Here is a 12,121-nt window from a genome sequence, read left to right as displayed (position 1 = left end):
ACAGAATAAGTACACCTCAAAGGTGTGTAAATAATTTCAGTACCCGAACTATGTATACCGAAGCCTGAAACTAACGCTGTCCCTTGCCTGGCAATTTTGCGAATCCCATTTTTCCTCCCTTGCTTCATCAGATCAGTCAGTTTGTTTCTGGGCATTTTTCAGAGATGCTCTGCTGTGCCTCCTGCAGGACTTCTCAGAGGTTTGTGAAGCTGCCTGGAAACCATTCTCAAACTGTTTAACCTGACTCGTCCCAGAGCAGACTGATTGGGTTAAGATCGGGAGACTGGATAGGCTATTCTATTACACAGCACTAGCTCCTTCCTCAAAAAAAATTATTTTATATATATATATATATATATATATATATATATATATATATATATATATACAGTATATATAATAGCTTTGTGCTTTACATCACTGAAAATGCAACATCACTAAAAAACTGTGAAAAAGGGCAAGGTGTATTCAAACTGTGACAGGTAGTGTAAGTAAAAACTACTCATATTAACAACAAATACACAACTGTTGAATCTATAAAAATATATGACTCCAGTATAAGGAGGCTAAATGAGTCGAACCTGATGGGTGTGGTTAGAGTGGGTGTGACTTACTTGCAGGACAGCTGGTTTATACCGTGTATGAAATAACAGTCACCACCATTGACACAGTATGCCTTTTCCGTCTCATTGCACTTTCTGGCATGGCTGGAGCCTGGAGACAGCGTGGTCGTTACTGTGGAGAAACACACATATATAATTATCAGCATGTGTGCCAATCAGTTGTGAAACAAGATGGTACTGCTCTCACTGAGTAACCAGATGAAGGAGTGAGTCACCACAAGCCCAAAAGCAAAAAAAAAAAAAGACAAAGATACCCTTGCCAGAGGCACATCAGACAATTCATAACTCAGGTACTTTGATGGAAAAATAGTGTTAAGATTTCTGTAATTATTCTGTATATCTTGCATATGACATATGGCACTGTATTTCATAATACAATTATGCAAAAATCACAATCAAACATTTTTCCTACGATATGGCTTCAGGACAGAAACACACACACACACACACACACACACACACACACACACACACACACACACACACAATAATACATCATGGTCATGCCACAGGCTGAGCTGCACACATTGCCAAGTCATTCTAGAGCTGCCTGGACATCAGGTCAGGGATGCCACAGAATATCAGCATGCTATATAGCTTCAAGCTGAGCAGTTTGGTCGTGAGGAGATCACGTCCAGTTCAGGTATTGCCAGTGCTTTGGAAAGCCACGAATCACAATTACAGAGCTCTAATTTCATGCAGTTCTATGGTAATGGAATAATATTGGCATATTGCTAATTCAGTTAGACATCAGCTTTTTTTTTTTAACCTCTTTTCACTCGGTATTTTTGTAGTCAGAAGTGACTGTGCCTGAACTGACTGCACTGACTGGACCAATGCAAATGAAGGTGTACCATTCAAAATCTGATATTTTCAAACTGATTTTAAGCCAAAAGTTGAACATTTCCCTCTATAGGGAAACCCATTTTAAGAAGAACAAGACACAAGGAAAAATAGTATTTTACTGAATTCAGGCGAAGTCCTGTCCCACCCTGTTTCAGTATAAATAGCCTACTTCACACATCACTGACTAAATACAATAGACTAGTATTTTATATTTAATAAATCAAAATGAACATTTCAGATGTGGATACTATATGTGAATTAGTTCATACGCCATTAAGAATTGGAAAATCATATAATTCGTAGAATTGTAAAATAAATCTTAGAATTCGTAAAATGCCTAACAAAACTAATCTAATAATAATAAAGTTCAACTTAGGCGGCATGGTGGTGTAGTGGCTAGCGCTGTCGCCTCACAGCAAGAAGGTCCGGGTTCGAGCCCTGTGGCCGGCGAGGGCCTTTCTGTGTGGAGTTTGCATGTTCTCCCCATGTCCGCGTGGGTTTCCTCCGGGTGCTCCGGTTTCCCCCACAGTCCAAAGACATGCAGGTTAGGTTAACTGGTGACTCTAAATTGACCGTAGGTGTGAATGTGAGTGTGAATGGTTGTCTGTGTCTATGTGTCAGCCCTGTGATGACCTGGTGACTTGTCCAGGGTGTACCCCACCTTTCACCTGTAGTCAGCTGGGATAGGCTCCAGCTTGCCTGCGACCCTGTAGAACAGGATAAAGCGGCTAGAGATAATGAGATGAGATGAGAAGTTCAACTTATATTGCACCTTTCTCACACCCAAGGTCACACACACACACACATCACATTATCTCTAGCCGCTTTATCCTTCTACAGGGTCGCAGGCAAGCTGGAGCCTATCCCAGCTGACTATGGGCGAAAGGCGGGGTACACCCTGGACAAGTCGCCAGGTCATCACAGGGCTGACACATAGACACAGACAACCATTCACACTCACATTCACACCTATGGTCAATTTAGAGTCACCAGTTAACCTAACCTGCATGTCTTTGGACTGTGGGGGAAACCGGAGTACCCGGAGGAAACCCACGCGGACACGGGGAGAACATGCAAACTCCGCACAGAAAGGCCCTCGCCGGCCCCGGGGCTCGAACCCAGGACCTTCTTGCTGTGAGGCGACAGCGCTAACCACTACACCACCGTGCCGCACACCCAAGGTCACTTTACAAATTACAAAAAAATAGTCCACCAAAAGAGGGTCAGGATGTAGTTCCAATGGTGTAGCTGCCCATAGTCCCACCAAAAGCCGCACGAAGGTATGCCCCACACCACCTGCACAGCCACCACGACGCCACCGGGCAACATCAGTCAGAACACTGCACCAAGCACGGAAGCACTGCCGCACAGAGCGCTGGACAACCATGATATTAAAAGGGCAACGAGCTCACTGCAGTCCATAGAGAGGAGCACAGACATCACCCATGGCAGACCAAGGCCTGAAGGAAACCAATGCCCAAAACTGGGTCCGGAGCTACGCCACAACCAGTGGACAACACATTCAAACAAAGAACAAACGTCAAACTATACAAAACACAAAAATAAAAACAAAGGGTTAAAAAAAGAAAAAGAAAAAGCTCCGGTGAGAACTGGCAGCCAAAATGTGCAAAGCGTACTTTCAACCAGAAACGGAGAGTACAGATTTTGATTTGTCAGATTTATAGCCATTGTAGCGACAAAGAATTATCCACTATGAACATTATGTGAAGCTTGAACAAACACAAAATTGCACTCGAAGACAAAAAGCATGAAGTTAAATATATATCAGACATTATTTTACCACAAAAATATCGGTGTGAAATCTATACGTATACATTACAATGTTCATTAATGATGTTTTGCTTTAACAAAACAAAAACAAAGTAGAATTCAATGCTGCCAACTAGTCTAATGAACTATTAGTAAACGCTATTTCAGATATTTGACCTTGCTTTGACCTTGACCCTGCTTGGATCAATTCCAAAGTCGAATCAGTTCATCTGCTGGTGACAGTGATAATTCTATAAGTCATACAAACATTCAACCATTTGTTTTGGATATATATATATATATATATCTCATCTCATTATCTCTAGCCGCTTTATCCTTCTACAGGGTCGCAGGCAAGCTGGAGCCTATCCCAGCTGACTACAGGCGAAAGGCGGGGTACACCCTGGACAAGTCGCCAGGTCATCACAGGGCTGACACATAGACACAGACAACCATTCACACTCACATTCACACCTACGGTCAATTTAGAGTCACCAGTTAACCTAACCTGCATGTCTTTGGACTGTGGGGGAAACCGGAGCACCCGGAGGAAACCCACGCGGACATGGGGAGAACATGCAAACTCCACACAGAAAGGCCCTCGCCGGCCATGGGGCTCGAACCCAGGACCTTCTTGCTGTGAGGCGACAGCGCTAACCATTACACCACCGTGCCGCCATATATATATATATTACACTAACAAGAACGTCGGCTGGGCGAACAGACAGACAGGTGGACACATGGACAACCTGAAAACAATGTCTCCACCACCTAGTGGCAGAGGCATAACAAAAGAATCTGCAACAAACCTATCAACAACTCTTGATAAAATATTAATATCAACCAACTCCTTTTCATCATCATTCCACTCTTATCACTCAGCGTTCCACACCAAGGGTCACCAAAATACCAAGAATGCTTCTGTCACAGCCACATGTGCCAAGACATGCTGCATTCATATGCCTAATTGTTGTGCCGTGATATCACTCACACACACACACACACACACACACACACACACACACACACACACACACACACATAAAAAAAAGCCCTAAATCTCTATTTAGCCACGAAGCCAAACGGGGGATTATAGATAGAAACATCCTCAGTACTTCAGTGGGACATTGAGATGCACTAATTTTGGAGTGTTAAGGAACATCCCCTGCAGAGGAGAGATAATTAACCAAGCAAGGTGCTGAGACACAGGACACCACAGAGCCCAAAACAAAAACATGATATAGCAGAATTAAGTTACCAATTGTCCAATTGTCCTTCTTATATGAGCAGTGTTGAAGCAAGGAAACAACCAAGACTACAAACACTCAAAAAACATCAAGGCCAGTAAGAACAAATGCTTATATGTCGATAAAAAAAGAAAAAGAAATTGTATACATACAGATACACACAGGATTCACATGCACAGAGAACCCCTGTGAACTCATAAAGTACCTGACCTTATGAGTTCTCAAGACCTAATGGCCTGATTTCCAAAAGTTACTCACATGTCCTAATTCTGTAGGCAAAAAGCAAGCAATATCATCTTAGTGTGCTAAGATGCAATAACGATTCTACTGAAATATTCAGTCTATAAGCAGATTTAGTGTCTGCTATCGTCAACCTGATCCTATGTTGAGCTAATTAGCTCAGATAGCTGTTCAGATTAATATTTGTCTCAGCCAGGCTGTTCAAACAAAGTTTTTTGAGGCAAAATTGTGTTTTAAAACAACATCCGAAGTCAAGGCAGTTAAGTAAAGGCATGTAAAACTGTATTGGCAAAGTGAATTGTGCTATTAAAGTCAAAGTCCCTCCTGTGCCTGGTTTTCCCAGGCAGTCTTCCATCCCAGTACTAACCAGGCCCTTAAGGGGCAGTGGGCAGCGCCAATCTCTGCTTCTATAGCCCTCGGCCTCTTGCCTATTATACAGCTAGTGGTACAGTGGGAGTTGGTCCTCTAGTAACCACTAGAGTTTGACTCCCCACTCGCATCTGTATTGCAGCGTGCCTTACCAGACGGCAGTATGGTAGGTACCATTTTTATGATGGTCTTTAGTATGATCCGACCGCAAGTAGAACTCATGATCTCCCGATCGAGAGACGGACATGCTAATCACTAGGCCGGCTCGCGGTCATCATGCTATACTATCACTCAAATTGCATAGGTTATTTGTAATTGTGTTCAGGATGCAGCATGAAACATACACTTGTTTTTGTGCAAGAGTGAAGGAAAAAAGATTTCGCAGGCTGAAAGTACTGGATTCTGAATACTTTCATATTATATTTTTTGCTAACTTTTTTACTTGCTAACAGTTATGTTCAATTAGGAGTCTTTTTCCCAGGAATGTTGATGCAGTTAGCATAACAGCAGTGTTTTGTGCAGGCTAAAGCATGATTCTGTTCAGTGGACTGTTTTCAGAATTATTGTCAAGTATGTATAAATATGTATTAGTATTTACAGGCCCTACCACCTACCCTAGCACATGACGAAGACCATCCGGCGTGGCTCCATGTGCCGCCCCTGGTTTGGCAGAACCTGGCGGGTCTAGGGGAGACAACCCCAAGAAAAAACCCACCAAGCTGGTGGTGTGAGGCCAGATGAGGGTTTGGGTCCCTCTGGTGGATTTTAAACACCCAAGTGAATTCTATGGAAGCCTTTAGCCAAACTCTGGAAAGACCATGCCCTCAGTAAATCCCTGAAGGTCAAACTTCTTGAAACACTCGTTTAGCCCATCTCAACCTATGGTGCTGAAAGTTGGACCTTCAGGAAAGATGATATGAAGCGCATCGAGGCATTCGAGTTGTTCAGATACCACAGGATTTTATGGGTTAGCTGGATAGAACATAGAACTAATGAGTCCATTCTGCAGGAACTGAACATCCAAAGGAAACTCTTGCCTGCCATCGTCAAATGTAAGCTAGCCTATTTTGGCCACATAACAAGAGCTGGTGGTCTAACATGCACTATCTTGGAGAGCTGAGTGGAGGGGACTGGATCAAGAGGTTGGCCTAGGAGGAGATGGATGGATGACATTCAAGACTGGATGGGTCTGACCAATGCCATGTGCTCTGCCTTGGCACGGGACAGGCAGGGTTGGAGGAGTGCATGTGCGTCTTCTAGGATCACCGACCCTCAAACATGAGGATGGCCAGAGAGAGAGAGAGAGAGAGAGAGAGAGAGATGTATTCTTGTCAAGCTTAACCACTCACAAAAATGTATTTGTATAAGCTAATTTGTATACTTTAAAGTTAGCATGTCCCAAAAGCCAGTTTTGTCAGCTGGGGATCAGTACACCAGGGCCTCCGCCTTTGGCTGCTACCCGATCCACAGCGCACCCTTACAGCACCTCCTGCAGGTGGTGGGTCCACAGGAGAGTGGTTCTGTGTTGCTCATTCGGGCTGGGCCGAATGGGGTGGTGGTCCCTCTTTTTCAAAAGGGGGACCAGAGAGTGTGTTCCAACTATAAGGGGGATCACACTTCTCAGCCTCCCTGGGAAAGCCTATGCTGGGGTGCTGGAGAGGAGAGTCCGGTCGATAGTCGAACCTTGGATTCAGGAGGAACAATGTGGTTTTTGTCCTGGTTGTGGAACACTGGACCAGCTCTTTACCCTTGCAAGGGTACTGGAGGGTGCATGGGAATTTGCTCAACAAGTTACCCTACATGTGTTTTGTGGACCTGGAGAAGGCTTACAACCATGTCCCTCGTGGTGCCCTGTGGGGGGGTGCTTCGGGAGTATGGGGTCCAGGGCCCACTACTGCGGGCCATTCGGACCCTGTATGACCGGAGCAGGAGTTTGGTTCGCATTGCCGGCAGTAAGTCAAACTCGTTCCTGGTGCATGTGGGGCTCCACCAGGGCTGCCCTTTGTCGCTGGTTCTGTTCATAACTTTTATGGACAGAATTTCTAGGTGCAGCCAAGGGGCAGAGGGTGTCCGGTTTGGTGGCAGCAGGATCATGTCTCAGCTTTTTGCAGATGATGTGGTCCTGTTGGCTTCATCAATTTGTGACTTACAGCATGCGCTGGGACGAACAGGTGGAGTGCCTATTCCAGGTCAGGGGGGAGTTGCTACCTAAAGTGGAGGAGTTTAAGTATCTTGGGGTTTTGTTCACGAGTGAGGGTAAGGGGGAGCGGGAGTTGGACAGACGGATTGGGGCAGTGTCAGCAGTGATGCGGACGCTAAACCGGTCTCTTGTGGTAAAGAGAGAGCTGAGCCAAAAGGCAAAGCTCTCAATTTACTGGTCCATCTATGTTCCCACTCTCACCTATGGTCACGAGCTATGGGTAGTGACTGAAAGAATGAGATCGTGGATACAAGCGGTAGAAATGAGTTTTCTCTGCAGGGTGGCTGGGCTCTCCCTTAGAGACAGGGTGAGAAGCTTGGTCATTCAGGAGAGACTCAGAGTAGAACTGCTGCTCTTCCACATCAAAAGGAGTCAGTTGAGGTGGTTCAGGCACCTTGTTAGGATGCTGCCTGGACGCCTCCCAAGGGAGGTTTTCTGGGCATGCCCCACCGGGAGGAGACCCTGAGGCAGACCCAGGACATGCTGGAGAGATTACATCTCTCAGCTGGCCTGGGAACGCCTCGGTATTCCCCCGGAAGAGCTGGTGGAGGTGGCTGGGGAGAGGGAAGTCTGGGCTGCTCTGCTTAGGCTGCTACCCCTGCGACCCGGATCTGGATAAGCGGTAGAAGATGGATGGATTGAAGTTAGCATGTAAAATTTGAGTAGCTAGCAAACTTATATTCAATTACAAAAAAGCTTTTATAATGGTTACAGAGACAAACTGCAGGTTGATGTCTGGTAAACATGTTGTAACTCTACTCATGAATTGAAATGTTTTCAATTCCATAACCCGCTATAAGAAGTGCACATCTCTGGGATGATCCTGTTTAAGATCCAGTAAGAATTAGACAAGTGTGTGATAGAAGAAGACAAATGGTCACTTGATGCTGTGGGAAAAGAGTATAAATGCATGGTGCTATTTAGAAACACCTTAAGCTATTGCCTCAGATGAGATAAGAGTGTCTACAAAAGACCATGTCACAAGTCTATCAGTGAGAAATGTTGGTGTAAAAGTTTAGAGAAGCCTCAGCTGTTCATCAAGTGTCACATTTATAGTGAGAATTCGCCAGTGAAGTAACCAGTGGATCAGATGGATATTTCCAGGGAAACACTTTTTTTTTTGTATGGCAAGAGAGGAGGAACTCAGGCCTGACTCTGTTACCAAAGGAAGTAGATTTGGAAGCTTACAGAAGTACTTTACTCCCATACAACTTTACAGTAAGCACACATTTCTACAGTATTACAATATTGGATTTTTTTTGTTTGTTTCTAGCACTTTTTATTTGCAGTACTCTTTGTTGCATGTGAAATTGTTTGTTCGATACAATAGACATCTCTCGCTGATTCCAATAGAAAACACTGAAATAGACATTTATACATACTGTCAACTAAAGAACAAAAATGTACCAATACAAAACAGAATGTAACAGAAGGTGGGTTTCCAGTAACCTGCTTAATATGCAATTGGAAATTTGAATTGTCAACTAAAAATCAATAGAAACATGAATTAAAAAAAAAAAAAAGACCTCAAATATCTAAAAAAAAAGTTTATACACTCGCATGAGGTGGCTTTTCGGAGGATTCAACAAAGCAATTTTTCACAAAATTGAAATGAAAACACGTTTTTCACATTTAAGTCACACGACATGACATAAATCACCAACAGTGCCAACACTTATCAGGTTTTTGAAATCCATCACCATGTTTAATTGGAATGACTCATGAGAGGATGAGAGGAGAACACCCAGCTTGAATTGCATGATATCTATTAAGTGATGTCCACTTTTTTTTTTGTAAAAAAAATCCCCCCTTTTTTTGCAAAACTGCAATGGAAAGAAAGAGAATGGGAAAAAAGACACAACTGTTGGTGTTTTGTAGGACAAACTGTATGCTATGGTACTTCTAGTTCTAGTGTTTAGAATGTATATTTGAATGTATATTTGTTTGAAGGTATATTTATATGGTACATTTATTTTGTGAAATTATTAACCCCGCCGACAGTAGTCGGAGGGGTTATTATTTTCACCTGCGTCAGTCTGTGTGTGTGTGTATCTGTCTGTCTGTCTGTCTGTCTGTGTGTCTGCAAGATATCTCAAGAACCAATGGATCGATTTGGACCAAATTTTGTACATGTGTTGCCAATCACCCAGGAAGGAAACCATTAAATTTTGGAGGTCAAAGGTCAAAGGTCAAGGTCATGGCAGAACTTCGAAATTTTCGCCCAATGTATTTTAATAGGGAAAAGGCGGGGTTTGCACTCGTTAGAGTGTCCCTGTCTAGTTATAGTTCAGTTGTTTTGTGGGACTGGAATGATTGGTTCTGCCAAGCTGTATGAGAACTACATACAGCTTGTATGAGAGCTGTATGAGACTTTTTATCTGTAAGGTGACCTTGGGTGCTTTGAAAGGCACCATGAAACAAATTAAATTTATTATTATTATGATGGGGCGGCACGGTGGTGTAGTGGTTAGTGCTGTCGTCTCACAGCAAGAAGGTCCGGGTTCGAGCCCCGTGGCCGGTGAGGGCCTTTCTGTGCGGAGTTTGCATGTTCTCCCCGTGTCCGCGTGGGTTTCCTCCGGGTGCTCCGGTTTCCCCCACAGTCCAAAGACATGCAGGTTAGGTTAACTGGTGACTCTAAATTGACCGTAGGTGTGAATGTGAGTGTGAATGGTTGTCTGTGTCTATGTGTCAGCCCTGTGATGACCTGGCGACTTGTCCAGAGTGTACCCCGCCTTTCGCCTGTAGTCAGCTGGGATAGGCTTCAGCTTGCCTGCGACCCTGTAGAACAGGATAAAGCGGCTAGAGATAATAAGATGAGATTATTATTATTATTATTATTATTAACTATGAAGAGTTTTAAAAATATAAAAATGGTACGAAATTTAAATATTAAATATTTAAATAAAATAAAGAGTGCAGTCATTCATTTAATACAGCGCCCTCCACAATTATTGGCACCCCTCGTTAAGATATGTTCTTAGGCTTCTAATAAATTCTTTTTTTTTTAAAATAATATAGGACAACAATGCAAAAAAAAAAAGAAGAGAAAATCCAGCCTTTAATTCAAGTGCATTTATTCAGTGGGAAAAAAAATCCCACATTAAGAAATAATTATTTTACATGAAATCATGTGTGCCACAATTATTGGCACCCCTGATGTTAATACTTTGTACAACTCCCTTTTGCCAACAAGACAGCACTTAATATTCTCCTATAACATTTCACAAGATGGGAGAATACAGAGAGAGGGATCTTCGACCATTCCTCTTTGCACAATCTCTCTAAATCATCCAGAGTCTTGGGTCCTCTCCTATGCACTCTCCTCTTCAGCTCACCCCACAGGTTTTCAATTGGGTTGAGGTCTGGGGACTGAGATGGCCATGGGAAGAGCTTGATTTTGTGTCTGGTGAAGCATTTTTGTGTAGATTTGGCCACATGTTTAGGGTCATTATCTTGCTGAAAGACCCAGTGACAACCCATCTTCAGCTTTCGGGCAGAGGCCACCAGATTTTGATTTAAAATGTCCTGGTATTTCAAAGAGTTCATGATGCCATGCACCCTAACAAGGTTCCCGGGGCCTTTGGAAGAGAAACAGGCCCACAGCATCACCGATCCTCCCCCATACTTCACAGTGGGCATGAGGTGCTTTTCCACATACTCATCTTTTTATTAGAGTATGTTTTAGATTAGTATTAATTAGTATTAGAATGTTTGTTGCCAAAAAGCTCTATCTTGGTCTCATCTGACCAAAGCACACGGTCCCAGTTTAAGTCCCAGTACCGCTTAGCGAACTCCAGATGCTTACGTTTATGCTTGTAAGTGAGAAAAGGCTTTTTCCGTGCATGCCTCCCAAACAGCTTCTTGGCATGTAGATAGCGCCTGATGGTTGTTATGGAGACTTTGTGACCCCAAGATGCTACTCTTTGATGCAATTCTCTAACAGTGAGCTTTGGAGAACTTTTTACTTCTCTTACCATCCTCCTCACTGTGTGTGATGGCAAGATAAACTTGCATCCTCGTCCAGGCTTGTTTGCCACTGTTCCAGTTGTTTTAAACTTCTTGATGATTCCTCTGACTGTAGATATGGGCAGGTGTAGGCGAGTGACTATTTTCTTGTAGCCATTGCCTGACTTATGAAGGTCGACACACATGTGCCTTACTTGAATGGTGTGTTCTCTTGTCTTTCCCATGTTGAAGAGTGGATAAGAGAAATAGGCCTCTGTGTCACATCATATTTATACCCCAGGGAAACAGGATGTGATGAATTACTAATGAAAGGTTCCTAGATACTCTGATCAACTTTATAAACTACAGTAGAAATGACAGAAATGCTTCAATTACATTTATTTATTTTCTAGGAATTGTTATGGGTGCCAATAATTGTGGAACAGGTGATTTTATGAAAAATAATTATTTCTTAGTCAGGGATTTTTTTTTAATTCACTTGAGTTAAGGGTTACATTTTTCTACAATTTTCAGTGTGAGATTATGCTTCTGCAATAAAAATTGAATTTATTTTAAGGCTTTTAACACATCTTAACCAGGTGTGCCAATAATTGTGGAGGGCGCTGTATACTGTATATTGCAACTACGTTGTCCATCCATCCATCGATTATCTATAACGCTTATATGTCAGAGCCACAGGGAACAGGAGTCAATCCCAGCTGACTTTGGGTGAGAGGTGGGGTACATCCTGGGCAGGTCACCAGTCAAACACAGAGAGGAATAACCACTCACACTCATATTCACACCTATGGGAAATTTAGAGGAGCCAGGTGACCTTATCTGTAAGTCATTGGACAGGCTCAAGGGGAGTGTGCCAACTC

The 12,121-nt window shown here is 43.2% G+C and overlaps 1 protein-coding gene across 1 annotated transcript in view; it reads right to left on the bottom strand.

Annotated features, from left to right (window-relative positions):
• nrg2b (neuregulin 2b) overlaps positions 1-12,121 on the bottom strand; it is a 127,327-nt gene that overhangs the window by 24,920 nt on the left and 90,286 nt on the right. Inside the window, exon 4 of the mRNA XM_060928066.1 lies at positions 615-735. Coding sequence (XP_060784049.1) covers positions 615-735 — 121 coding nt within the window. The remainder of the gene's footprint in view (positions 1-614; positions 736-12,121) is intronic.

The sequence above is a fragment of the Neoarius graeffei genome, chromosome 8 (assembly GCF_027579695.1).
Source record: "Neoarius graeffei isolate fNeoGra1 chromosome 8, fNeoGra1.pri, whole genome shotgun sequence".
Lineage (NCBI taxonomy): Eukaryota > Metazoa > Chordata > Actinopteri > Siluriformes > Ariidae > Neoarius > Neoarius graeffei.
The sequence above is the reverse complement of the archived record's forward strand: the minus strand, read 5'-3'. Positions and strand labels throughout refer to the sequence as shown.